This window comes from Culex pipiens, chromosome 1 (genome assembly GCF_016801865.2).
Source record: "Culex pipiens pallens isolate TS chromosome 1, TS_CPP_V2, whole genome shotgun sequence".
In the NCBI taxonomy this organism is placed as follows: domain Eukaryota; kingdom Metazoa; phylum Arthropoda; class Insecta; order Diptera; family Culicidae; genus Culex; species Culex pipiens.
Window position 1 is genome coordinate 390,075 of NC_068937.1, and position 14,086 is coordinate 404,160.

The window sequence follows — 14,086 nt, forward strand, 5'->3', positions numbered from 1 at the left end:
AAGCAACCTTTTTTCTGATGGGGGCGAGGAGGGAAGGTAAGCCCTTATTTTGGCCTTTAGTTTCAATTGCTTTTTGTAATCAACCGAAGCAGATGGACCGCCGCCAACTTGGTTTAGAGTTTGTGTGTATGGTTGTGTGTTTGCTGTGCAAGTTCATCTTTGGACGTCGGAACTCGGCGCCGCCTACTGTATTGGTTGGCCAGGGCAGGGTTAAGGTGAAACAGATTTTCAGGCAAAAAGTTTCGCCAGTCTGCCAGTGTGTAGGAAAAAGTTAGTGATTAAATTAAGCTTTGCTTTTGTTTCTTGCTGTTTTCCACCTGAACTTGGTGGTGGCCAGTCGAGGTGGTCGTCCCACCGGATGAAGGGAAAAACTCTACTAGTAGAACTAGCCAGTTCTGTAGGACTTTCGTCCGGTGGTCATGGGTTGGTGGGATGGGAGAGAGAAAAGTGTGTGCGAGGTGTTGGTCCTGAAAAGGAATTAATTTGTTTTCAAGTAGTGCTGAGCAGTTTCGTAGCGATACCATCACTTCTGGGAGTTAAACAAGCTACACCCGGAAGGGTTGGCTGCACTGCGATAACTGCTGGAAATTTCCTCTTTTATGGCATGCTTCGATGGGAGGATTTGGAAGGCTCTGTAACGGGTTTTACAGTTTTATTTAAACTCATCAGCTGTATTTTAAATTAAAGTAAGATTTTTTTAGAAATGTTAGAAACTATGTTGGTGTACCATGCGTCTCCATTAAAGTTAAAAATATCTATTTGAGTGATTTATTTCAAAAGTGGTGAAGAAGGAGATTATCTCTAGCTCCGATTTGGCTGAAAATTTCAGAGTTGAATGATGCAGAAAAAGAGCACTCAAAGACTAAGGACAGGCATTGGAAATCAAGAGCCCAAAAACATTAAAAATCTTAAAAAAGGGTCATAAAACCCCAATGTAAATTTTTATGTACAATGGTAAAAATCACGATTTATAACCAATTCGGATCACTGTTTTTTTATGCAAAAAAAAACTGACAAGACAATATCTCATTTTGGATCAACTACGGTCGGTCGGTATGATTAATTTATCAACATTGATTAAAAAATCAATTTTAAACCCGTTTTTTATTAGGCTCAAACTTTGTGGTGGCTTTTCCTATGATCAAAGAAGCCATTTTGTGTCATTGGTTCACCCATACAAGTCTCAACAATTTTAGCAGCTGTCCATACAAACGTCTGCCTGTGTGGATCAATTGGACCGCGCACTGGACTCACAATCCAGAGGTCGCCGGTTCGAATCCCGAGGCAGACGCAAAAATTCTAAGTGTTATTATAGGTATTCGGTGCCCTCTCCCCATGCCATACCTTCACACTTAGGAGACCCGGGAGGCGGAGTCTTGTCGCAAAAAGAACGGTACACGCCTGTGGATCCGTTGACGAAACCGCAAGGTTTAAGAGGGCCACATTATAAGGTGTTACGTCGATTCCATACAAAAATGGTACGTAAGTATTCGAAAATCTGTAACTTTTGAAGGAATTTTTTGATTAATTTGGTGTTTTCGGTAAGTTGTAGTTATTAATGAGGACTATTTAGCAAAAAAACAGATACAAAGAAAAAATTATGCCGATTTTTTTAATTAACGTTTTTCACACAAAAAAAACGATTCCCAAAATCTTTCACGGTATGGAGGAAGCAAAATATGATAAATCGAAAACACGCATAGGAGATTTATACGTAGAAAGTAGTGTTTCACCTTCCTGATTAAGAATATGTTCGATTCAAAATATTCTATCGGTCAAAATCGCGTTTTTCACAAAAAAATATGTTTTTTCATACTAATGGAGACGCACGGTAATAAATAAAAATAAAAAAAAAATAAAAAAAGTACTTATTTCGAAAGTTTATGCTAATCAAAGGTAAAAAATGTAAAACATTTTGAAACACGTCATATAATAAGGCTTATTAACAAATTATTAGAATTTACTTGAGCCACCATGCGCCTCCTCCCATGGTACTTTATATGGGAAATCACAGTTTTTCTGAAAAACCCAATTTTCACCGACAGAATATTTTGAATCGAACATATTCTTAATCAGGAAGGTGAAACACAACTTTTTACGTATAAATCTCCCATGTGTGTTTTCGATTTATAATATTTTGCTTCCTCCATACCGTGCTTTATTTCTTTTTTTTATTACCTTCTGTCAAGAAAGGTCGCAAAGTTAATCTTTAAAAATTGATTTACACGGATAAAAGTGATCCACGGAGGAATATATTTACGTTTATAGTGCAAATGCAGCATTAATAAATTCCTTCGTTGTTCTAAAAATTCATGAACACAATTCACGATTACGAGAGTTGTTTTTTTTTGTGTAAAAATACATTTTAAACCTTTTTTGATTGTACAAAGGAGTTCTAAAAACATAAGTTCTATCAAAGTGAAAAAATAATATCAGTAATTTATACTCAATTTTAGGACTTAGTTGCTCGCCTCCTTTTTTTAATTTTTGTTTTTTTTATGTTTAACCCTTTTAGGCCTAAATTTTGAAGAAAAAAAATCATTTAAAGATGTGAAAATGGTTTTTAGAGCCTTACGAAAACTGTAGACTAGATTAGAAAATTTTGATTTTGGGTCAATATGAACAATGAGACCTAAACTGCCCATGTTCGCATAAATGTCCCATATGCAAAAACAGCAAGCTGAGAAAAACGCATTTTGAACCAAACTGCATCAATAACTCGAAATCGATGAAAATGCATATGGGACATTTATGCGATCATGGGCAGTAAAATGGTTGAGGGAACAAAAATCACAAAAATCCGCAACTTTTGAGTAGGGTGCCCAGAAAAAATGACCCCCTGCTCCACAAGCGGAAAACGGTTTATTGGGTTATTTTAAGCATCTGTGCAAATTTTGAGCAAAATTGATTGAGATTAACCGATTGATACCCGAGCCTAAAGTTTGTGAAAATGTTTTTCATGCATACATTTTTTCGATTTTTCCCATACAAACTTCACCTTCGAGTATCAATGGGTAAATGTTGACCGATTTTGCTCATATTTGGCTCAGAGTCCTAAAATAGGTCAAGGAACAATATTTAGCTTGTGGAGCGAGGTTTTGAGAAAAAGTCCCATACTCTGGGCACCCTAATTTTGAGCCATCGAAAATACGGACGAAAATGTTACCGGCGAGTTATGTTTTTTGATAAAAAATGTCTCTTTCAAAATTGGCCCAAAAATAAAAAAAATCAAAAAACATAAAACTTTCCATGAATATAAAAGTCTAATCTAAAACAATCCAAAATGATTTTCCACTTTGATAATCATATTTGGCATGTTTTAGTTTGTTTAAAAATATTTTGAATTTTCATGAAATTCTGATGAACAGAACCGTAAGTAATATCGTAAAATTTTGAAATCAAGTCTAACATTTCAACAGGGCATAGAACAATCGTCCAACTGCATGCGAAACTTATTTTGGGATACCGTGGAGATTTTCCCATGTTCCCTTTAAAAAAGTGGAGCATCAACACTTCCAAATCCCTTTCCTAGTCTCTGGAGCGTGGTGAAGATGGGGACAGCCAGCAATGGACGGCTGTCATGGTGTTGAGAATCTGGTTCAGATGGAGTTGGTTTTATTCACAATTATCAATTCCTAAGCAATTTGTTTTGGAAAATCATCACATCTCGGATTAGTTTTCAAAAAGACGTAAGAGCCATTGGTTAACAAAGCCTTTTTTGCATCGGTATTCAACCTACTTACGAAAAAACAATTTCAAAAATGCTTGAGATTGTTCATCTACACGTCCTTCAATCGCCCTAAACTTCAAACAAATGAAATAATGTTTCAATTTTGAGAAAAACGAAAATTAGTGCCGGAGATCGCGGTGGCTCTTATGCCTTTTTGAAAAATCATCCGAGACATATACATGGCGAAATCCAGTCTGCAATCCACTAAAAAACGTCTCCAAGCGAAGAAAAATCATGATTAAACTTTGAACAATATTTACAAAAAAACATGTTTATTAGCAAAACTGCCACTAAACAGATTATCTCATTCCAAGTGCAAAACCCAACAACAAACCGAAAAAAAACAACAAATCAACTTTGATCTTCCCGCATCCTGTGACGAGGAAAACAGTACCGACGCCCACCACCACCCAGCCTGCTGTGATTGCGTGCCAAGTTTGTTAATGCAAATTGCGTGTTTATTTACCTTTCGTGCGCGTGGTTATGTTTTCTTCGCCAAGTCTTATTATAGCCTCCCCACCAGCACCAGGTTGTTGGCAATGATGATGGTCCAAAGTATGAGTTCCGCAAACAGAAATTAAAGAATACCAATAAAAGCACCAACTTTGTGTGGCGCGCAGTTATCCTCTCGCGGCTGCTTGCAGGCTGGTTGAAGGGGAAAGTTTCCACCAGCACATCATCAAGCAACTCATTAAAAGCAACCGATCGAGGGAGGAGCGACGACTTTGGAAGAAATGAAATAAAGCCAATGGGGGATGAGAAAATTCATAAAAAAGAAGCATATGCAGCATGCTCACGTAATTCCGGAGCAGAATTAAGACAAGATTAGAAGCGGTGTGGCTCTCGAATCGAAAACATCATCATCATCATCCAAGGATGCCTTGGATAGCCTTAGGAACCCGTGCACGGGTAGGACAAACTTTTTCGATCAACTTTTTGCTGGTTTTGTGAAGTTTTTTTCTGATCCAATTTTTCTTGTTTTATGTCTTCCTCTGCTCATAGCACTATATTCGAGCCCGGAAAATTGAGCAGCCCTTTGTTGGTTTCTTTTTGCCTTGTTATTACGACGAAGATTTTTTTTAAAGATTTAAGGTCGTTTGTCATCACTTGAAAAAAGTCAAACAGTGAAATTGATTAATCACTTTTATTTATTTTATATATAATTGTTTTTGTTTTCTTGTTTGGGCTGCAGTTTTCGTGTTTTGTTTTTTTTATGGTTAAATAAATTCATTACGGTATAGTAATAGCTTCAATTGGTAATATTACTTGCGTTTTTTGCCATTACAATTATGCAATTCAGTTTTTTCTTCTTTTATTTTTGATTCGGTTAGGAGTGGAGGGTAGTAATAATTTCGACGAGTATTCTCGTCATTTTCCTAATGCATTTGTTATAAATTCCATGTTTCACCTTTCTTTCTTTTTGCTGTCAAATGTTCCATTAAGCGCATGTTTTGTTTTTTTTTTGTTTCGTAACAATTATTCGACGTAAGTGTTGTTGTTAAGTATTTTTTTGGATGCTGAGTATCGCAACAGTAACTGCCGAAATAATTTGAGTTCGTTTTCCAGCTAGGTAGTGTTTCACTAATTGATGCCCGTTTATTTGATGATTGACAGATGCTTTGCTCGGTGACGTTCGCTCGACGCAGTCATACGCTCTCACTTCCAAACACACACATACACATTTTCATGACAGTCACGCAAAGAAGAACGCGCTCGTAACTCAAAGCCAACTTTGATCCCGAAAAACTGGACTAGCACGCACGTTGTGCTTGTGCAAGGTAGATGGATTGTATGAGGTAAGGCAGATTCATATAGAGAAATTCAGAAAAGAGAAAATGTTATCATTTTTTGGGAAAACTTCATCCAATTTCCCTGTTTTTTTTTAACATTAAATTAAAAACCGTACTGAAAAAAATCCGGTGAAATTTGCACGAAAAGCTTCAAAATTTTAACATTTGAGCAATTCTCTTCCAAAACCGGAAATCGATTTTATTTGTATTTTTTTATTTGGCTATAACTTTGTGGGGGCCTTCCCTATGACCAAATAAGCTATTTTGTGTCATTGGTTCACCCATACAAGTCTCCATACAATTTTGGCTGCTGTCCATACAAAAATTGTATGTAAATATTCAAATAGCTATAACTTTTGAGTCAATTTTCTGATCAATTTGGTGTCTTCGACAAAGTTGTAGGTGTTATTGAGGACTTTTGAGAAAAAATAGGTACAAGAAAAAAAAATTGCAGTTTTTTTAATCAACTTTTTTTCACTGAAACTCAATTTCCCAAAATACGTATTTTTTGATTTACGAGATTTTTTGATATGTTTTAGGGGACAAAAATCCATAGAGAAACATGGTCAAAAAATCTGCCGCCAAGTTATGAATTTTTCAAAAAAATTTGATTTTTGGAAAAAATCGAAGTTTCATGCAAAAACAAATTTGACATTATTTTTTATGCAAAATTGAATTTGCAATCGAAAAGTACATTACAGATTTTTTGATAAAGGGCTCCGTTTTCAAGATATAGACACCGAAAGTTTGATTTTAGCGAAATATGTGCAGTTTTTAATTTTTTTTAAATAGTAACCAGGAGTGACCATTTCTAAAAATATTTTTTTTAAAAGTTCAGAAAATTTGCTATAAAATTGTCTAAGAGACATTGTAGATTGGACCTCAGGTTGCTGAGATAGAGCCGCTTTAAGAAAAAGAAACACGAAAATTGAAGTTTTCTAAATCTCACCAAAACAACTCACCATTTTCTAATGACGATATCTCAGCAACTAATGGTCCGATTTTCAATGTTAAAACATGAAACATTCGTAAAATTTTCCGATCTTTTCGAAAAAAATATTTTCAATTTTTTTTAATCAGGACTAGCATTTTAAATGGGCGTAATATTCAATGTTTGGCCCTTTTAAAATGTTAGTTTTGATTTTAAAATCTTGAAAATATTTTTTTCGAAAAGATCGGAAAATTTCACGAATGTTTCATAAAAAACATATCAAAAAATCTCGAAAATAAAAAAAACGTTTTGGGAAATTGAGTTTAAGTGAAAAAAAAGTTGATTAAAAAATCTGCAAAAAAAATTTCCGTACACCTATTTTTTTCTCAAAAGTCCTCTACAATACCTACAACTTTGCCGTAGACACCACATTGATCAGAAAATTCACTCAAAAGTTACAGCTGTTTGAATATTTACATACCATTTTTGTATGGACAGCTGCCAAAATTGTATGGAGACTTGTATGGGTGAACCAATGACGCAAAATATCTTATTTGGTCATAGGGAAGGCCCCCAAAAAGTTTGAGTCAAATAAAAAAATACAAAAAATAAAAATGGTCGAAATTGGCCGATTTCGTAGAGAGTTGCTCATTTCTGAAAATTTCAGTATGAAATCCGATTTTGTGCTAACCTTGGTGGTGTGAGCTGTCAGTTATGGTTAAAGTATTTAAAACAAAAATGTTAGCTAGAATCGTTATTTTATATCGCGTAAATATTTTTATATTTTTCAACCAAAATCATATTTACCACTGATTAAAACTTGAAAACACAAATCACATTTCAAGTAGAATGAATTCATCAGTATCAGGTACAAACCCAAATTTCGCCTGCCTTTTGAAAAATGCAAGGATTTTTTTAAACAAAATTTCAAAAAATAACAGTTATTTGAACACCTTCATTGCTCTAGTAATCATCAAAAGGAAAAGCACAAAGCTAAAGCGACAAATTGTAAATAGAAAAAGATCATACAAATACTGCCGCTCTAATCGAGTCCGTCCCATATCTAAAAACAGCAAGCCGAGAAAAACGCATGTTAAATTTGTCCCGCCCATAAGGCAACGTGTTAGAATTTCACGAAAAAGTGGATTTTCTCCGGTTTTCTAGAACAAAGTACTAAATTTTATTGGTTGTTCTGATAGTTCACATGATTTCAATCCAAACTGCATCATTACCTCAAAATTGACGAAATTACATATGGGACGGACTAGCTTCGAGCGGCAGAATTGTACACACAACTTTTCAATAAATACAATTGATTACTCACAACTGTCAAAGATCATAAAAATAAAAAATAAACTTTTTGAAAATAAAAACTTTGGTTCGAAAATCTGGCATACCTTGAGCTTTCAAAATCTTGAAACGCTGGTACAATCTTGACAGACCTCGCACCAACTAGGTGCTAACTTTAATTTTTGACAGCTGAAAAATCCGCCTTACCTTGTAAAATACAAATACCTTGCTGCTGCGTGCGCGAAAGGGTTGCCAGTTTTTTTGCGGGGGAAATTTTCTATAATTGTCGCAGACGCCAGCAGTTTTTGTTCGTATGGTGAGATTGTTCAAGTTCTCGCTTTTTTTCTGTTTAGGAAAAACTTTTTACAGAGTTTTATTACGCTACTATTATCAACCTAGCAAAGACAGGGGGATCAACATATTCGATAAACGCTTGGGGGTTTAGAGGCATCACGTTATATAAAAATGGCTACAAGAGTTAAGGATTTTTTTTTTCTCTAAAGGTTAACTCAACTCGCTGTATTTTGTGTGTGATTAATACTGCTAAGGTGTTACTTTGTTTTCGTTAGAAGCACTTTTTATCATGTTTTTTTTCGGAATTGAGGCTGGCATTTATTTACACAGACACACAGTTTTGTCTCAACAGGAGCCGTTTTCAAGCAACTATGAGGGTGGACTGGAATGTTGTTTTATACGTTTGTTGTTAGTGTTGTTCAAAAAACAATACATTCAATACCTAAAGCGCAGCACTTTGCCAAAATGATGCACGAGGCTGAGACAGAAATGGTTTATTTTTTTAAAGGTTGATGGAAACTCTAAATGACTTGAAATGTTTGAATTATTGTCCACCCCAAAGGGGGCTCCGTGAATAAATAACCCCACGTGTTTTAAAAACCTTTCTAGTCTTCCTAGTCCTGGCAATTCTTTGGCAATCATTTATTCGAGGAAACACCTTCTATTCCGCCATTAGTTAGTATAGAACTAATAACAATTTCCTTTTTTTATACAATATTGTGTACTTTGCACTTTTTTTCTATTCTATACGTCCATCCGTTCGTGTGAGTTTTTCATAAAAATAGGAATTTAGTTCGGTTGGTTTTATTTTCTACACAAGCCTAGTCGGGGGAATTGGCCGCCACGGCACTGCTGCTGCTGCCACTTCTACCCGCAGCGGCAGTGTTGCCAGTGGTGCCCCCGCGCCAGTTCCACTACGGTAGCGACTGGAACACGGTGTCAATGTCTGGAAGACCTCGCTCGCGGCCCCGGGCCGCTATTTCCGACGTCCAACGGTTCGCCTTGTAGTACATGTCCTTGGACATGGTCGGACAGTTTTGATTCTTCGTTTTTGGGAAAGTTTAGAGTTGTAGAGTCGAAATACTTATTTTTAAAAAGCGGTTGCAACTCAAAAAATATATATATTTTGATAAACAAAAGCTTGATATTTCTGAAAAGTAAAAATAATGTCAGTAAACGCTTAAGGTATGATAAATTTGGACTCTCTAAACACGCTTCAATCGACAAAATTAAAATTTGGTGAATTTCGAGCGACAAAAATAAATTGAAATTTCGTGATAATTAATGCACTCGATCTTAAATTCTCGACTCAATTTCCCAATCGTAACTTGTCGTAAAAATTCAAAAAATTTAAAAATTTCAAATTTTTTTAAAAATATCAAAAATTTTAAAAAAGTTTAAAATCAACAAACAAATCCTAAGCAAACAAAATTACATAAAAATAATATTTATTTTTTTATTTTTTTTAATTACTAAATTTTTTGAAAGCATTGAAATTTTATAATTTTTTTAAAAAAATTCAAAATTTAGAAGTTAAAACCTTGAAATTTTTTTTTAGATCTTCTGAATTTTTTAAATTTTTTAAATTGTTTGAAGTCAGGAAAGAAATAATTTAGTTTTATTGAAATTTTGTTGGTTTTTACATCAAAAAAATAATCTTAGATTTTTTTAAATATTCCGTTTAATTTCAAACATTTCAAAAAATAAAAGAAACTACAAATTATTTTTTCAGGAATTTAATAAAAAATCCTCAAAAAATCTTTTTAGACTTGAAAAAAAAATCTTTTTAAATTTTCAAACTTTTCAAAATTTTGAAATTTTAAAAAATTTAGAAGCTATACTTTTAAACATTCTTAATTTTTAAATATTTTCCGAATTTTTGAATTTTTTTGATTTTTTTAAATTGTTTGAAGTCAGAAAAAATAAACCGTCGTAACTTGTCAATGGTAGATTTCAAAAATTTTGAAAAATTAAAAAAAAATTAAAAAAAACTACAAATTATACAATGAAATAATGTCAGTAAACGATTAAGGTATGATAAATTTGGACTCTCTAAACACGCTTCAATCGACAAAATTAAAATTTGGTGAATTACGAGCGAAAAAAATTAATTGAAAATTTCTATTATAAATGCTACGGAATCAACTATCGTGATGATTAATGCACTCGATCGTAATTTCTCGACTCACAATCGAGATTTCCCAATCGTAATTTGTCGTAAAATTTCAAAAATTTTAAAAATTTCAAAAATTTTAAAAATATTAAAAATTTTAAAAAAAGTTTAAAATCTACAAAAAAAAATGTTTTGGAATTAAATAAAAGAAATCCTGGGAAAACAAAATTACATAAAAATAATATTTTTTTTTATTTTTTAAATTACTAAATTTTTTAAAAGTATTGAAATTTTTTAAATTTTTTAAAAAAATTAAAAATTTAGAAGTTAAAACCTTGAAATTTTTTTTTAGATCTTCTGATTTTTTTATTTTTTTAAATTGTTTGAAGTCAGGAAAACAATTATTTATTTTATTAAAATTTTCTTGGTTTTAACATCAAAAAATTAAACTTAGATTTTTTTTTTTAATATTCCGTTTAATTTCGAACATGTAAAAAAATAAAAAAAAAATTTTTTTTTAGGAATTACATAAAAAATCCTAAAAAAACTTGTTTGACTTGAAAAAATTTCTTTTTAATTTTCAAACTTTTGAAAATTTTGAAATTTTAGAAAATTTTGAAGCTAAACTTTTAAAATTTCTTAATTTTTAAGTATTTTCCGAATTTTTGTTTTTTTTTTTTTGATTTTTTTAAATTGTTTGAAGTCAGAAAAAATAAACCGTCGTAACTTGTCGATGGTAGATTTCAATAATTTCAAAAATTTAAAAAAAATTAAAAAAAACTACAAATTATTTTTTAAGGAATTAAATAAAAAAAACTTTAAAAAAATTAACTTGAAAAAAAAATTAGTTAAAATTAAATTTTACGAATTAAATAAAAAATCCTCAAAAAAAAATTTTGACTTGAAAAAAAATCTTTTTTAATTTTCAAATTACTAAATTTTTTGAAACTTTTGAAAATTTTAAAACTTTCAAAAATTTAGAAGCTAAAACTTTTTGAATTTCTTAATTTTTAAAAATTTTCCGATTTTTTAAATTTTTGGATTTTTTTTTAATTTGAAGTCAGAAAAATATAAACCGTCGTAACTTGTCGATGGCAGATTTCAAAAATTTCAAAAATTTAAAAAAAAATTAAAAAAAACTACAAATTAATTTTTTTAAGGAATTAAATAAAAAACCAAAAAAAAAATAACTTGAAAAAAAATATTTAAAATTACTTGAAAATTAAATTACTAAAAAAAAATAACTTTTAAAAAAAATAATTTTATTAAAATTTAGAAGTTAAAACTTTTATAATTTCTAAATATTTTAAAATTATCTGATTTTTTGAAATTTATGGAGTTTTTTAAATTGTTTGAAGTCAGCAAAAAATTAAATTTAGTTTAATTTCTCTATTGTAAATCGTAATTTGTCGATGGTAGATTTCAAAAATTTCAAAAATTAAAGAAAAAAACCACAAATTATTTTTTTAAGGAATTGAATAAAAAAAAACCTAAAAAAATTTTAACTTGAAAAAAAGGTTTTTTTTTCATTTTTGGATTAATACTAGGAGCGTGTTCAGGAAGCCCAAATCTATCATACCTTGAAACTAAAGCGTTTACTGGCATCAAATTCAAAAATGTCGAGTTGTGTTTTTCAACACAACAACATATTTGGAAAAAAAAATCGAGGCTACTACGATTGTTTGCGTATTTTTCGTCATTTAGTAAACGAGTGCATTCGGCCTACTTGTTAAGAAGGTTGCCGTAAAAAAGCATATTGTTAGGGCATCTCCACCGCGCGAGTCCAACTGGGAGGCTAAACAGTTAGAAACGCTCGGCGGAAATGCCCACAGCGTGCAGGTACTTACCTTGCTGGCCCCCGTGTGGGCAAAGTCGATGTTGGTCCGTACCGTCCGGTGGTGCAACGCCTGCAGTGGCCTCGCATTGTTGCCGAGGGGCGCCTTCGGGGTCTGTTCCGACCCTTGCATCAGCTTGCGCAGCGCGTACAGCTGGGAAAAGGGTTGTTGGCGTTAGTTGATGTTAATTTTTGTAAGTTTTTTGTTTCACCTCTTGCTTCGTGATGTAGATGGGTTTGTTCAGGATGATCCATACCGTGCTCTCCCAGCACCCGGGATGAGTGGTGGACCCCTCGTACGTCATGTACTGCTCGGTGTTGGGCAGCAGCGATCGCAGCGAGATGTGGCGGATCGGGGTGGAAGAACCTGTCAGGGGGGGGAAATTTCGTGAGTGTGAGTAGATCCTCGTAGACGGTAAAATTACAGACCTTTGTAGAGCACCTTGTTGAAGGTGCTGGTGATTATCCGCAGCTCCGGGTTAGGCGTATCGCCGATCTGCACCATCAGCGAGATCCCGACGATTCCCTGGGCCTTGTGCTGCGCCTCGGACATGTTGTGGTACAGCTCCTTGTTGAAGCCGTATAATTGAATCTGCCCGGAGGTAGTGGAGAGAAAACGTTGTCGTCATCACGATAAAAAGTTTCCGATAAGACCACGTGGTTGGCCAGTTGGCGTCCAACGAAGGAACGGTTAATAAAAGGTAATAATCGTTTGGTTTTACAGTGTACATTAAAAAAGTAGCGTCAGGTTGGGCCAATCCCGAAGGAACATACGCCACTTCCGGTAGACCGGAGGATTACCCGACGGAAGTCAGGTCCACGGGAAAAAAAAAGTGAAAGCACGTACTTTGGGTCTCCGCTGAGCTCTTACAAAACACTAAATTACACGTTATTAACATTCCGTTTTCTTCGCCGGCGTCGCCTGCTTCGTCGTTACCCGAAGCCATTATTTCTGATTACCATCACGTTGTCTTAACTAGTTTTCTTTGGAATTTTTTGCTCCGTTCAACCAGGACTTTTTATTTTTTAGCCCTCCAGAAGGGGGAGGGGCAATGGGTAGGAAACTAGCTTTTTTCCCTTCTCTTAATAGCAACATCATGTTGCATTAGTACAAAGCCCCAAAAGTTGGGAGGTACGGCGAAAACAGAACATGGAAAATATACCGGAAACGTGCGAACGTGGTACTTATTTACATAACAAGCTTAAAACCTGACTTGTAACACCTTGCTGATGGTTATGCACTTCTCCCCGCGCTCGAAGGTAGTTTAAGGATTAAGTTCAAGTTGCTGGCCAACCTACGTGATTTTTAAGCAGAGTGAAAACACACAATTTTTGAAGAATTACCTCCCCCGGGAAACTGTACCCGTGCACGTGATGCTCCGAGCCCTGGTTGTTGTCCGTGCCGTAGTGGAAGTAAATCTCCTCAAACTGGTACCGGTAGGCCAGCGGGCCGCTGGAGATGTTCACGTGCTGTTTGGTGTCCTTTTCGACACGAAATACCAACGACTGGCCGGTATTGTGCAGCGTGCCGGAGATCTGGAACGAAATTGAATGGATTTTGAAATATGCTGCGAAATTCAATTCTCTTCACCCGGTAAAACCCTTATTTTTATTGCCTCGATGTTATTGCTGCGAAAACCACCGCCCAAAAGTACCTCTTTATAGAATTGAGCATGCAAAATCCCGAACCCAGCCCCAGTCTGGCAACACTGCGATGATAAATCCCTGTGCGAAACTCCGAAAAGACCCGGAAAGCCGCACCATAATCAAATTCACGGCGACGAAGTGCTCAAGAAGGTCTTTAGCTGCTCACCCCTAACGAACGAAGAGGGGAGGAAAACTTTTCGCGCGAAAATTGTCTTCGTCGTCGCCTTCTGCGATCCATAAATCCGTCCACCTTAAAGTCGCACCTACCTTGTGCTTGTCGATGTGTAGCGACCGCAGGTACGGGTCGAACAGCAGCTTGTCCGGCTCGACGTTGATCGGCGACTGGCGGCGCCCTTTGTTGCACATGTTCCACTGCGGGTTGATCAGACCCCAGAAGGCGGGACCTGGAGGTGAGAAACAAAAAAAAATATTTTTGTTAAATAATTAAAAAATGTGG

At 34.5% G+C, this 14,086-nt stretch overlaps 1 protein-coding gene across 3 annotated transcripts in view; it reads right to left on the bottom strand.

The window, feature by feature from the left end:
- Nucleotides 1–8,180: 8,180 nt before the first annotated feature.
- The window catches only part of LOC120422535 (carbonic anhydrase-related protein 10), an 88,715-nt gene continuing 82,809 nt past the window's right edge, over nt 8,181–14,086 (bottom strand). For 2 of the 3 annotated variants that reach the window (XM_039585997.2, XM_039585998.2), the window contains exons 4-9: nt 13,897–14,033; nt 13,327–13,518; nt 12,412–12,574; nt 12,195–12,349; nt 11,996–12,136; nt 8,181–9,078 (exon numbers count right to left, since the gene is read on the bottom strand). In XM_039585997.2, coding sequence (XP_039441931.1) covers nt 8,950–9,078; nt 11,996–12,136; nt 12,195–12,349; nt 12,412–12,574; nt 13,327–13,518; nt 13,897–14,033 — 917 coding nt within the window. In that variant the 3' untranslated portion in view covers nt 8,181–8,949. Of the gene's footprint in view, nt 9,186–11,995; nt 12,137–12,194; nt 12,350–12,411; nt 12,575–13,326; nt 13,519–13,896; nt 14,034–14,086 lie in introns of all 3 variants that reach the window. The other variant, XM_039585999.2, reaches the window with a different exon arrangement.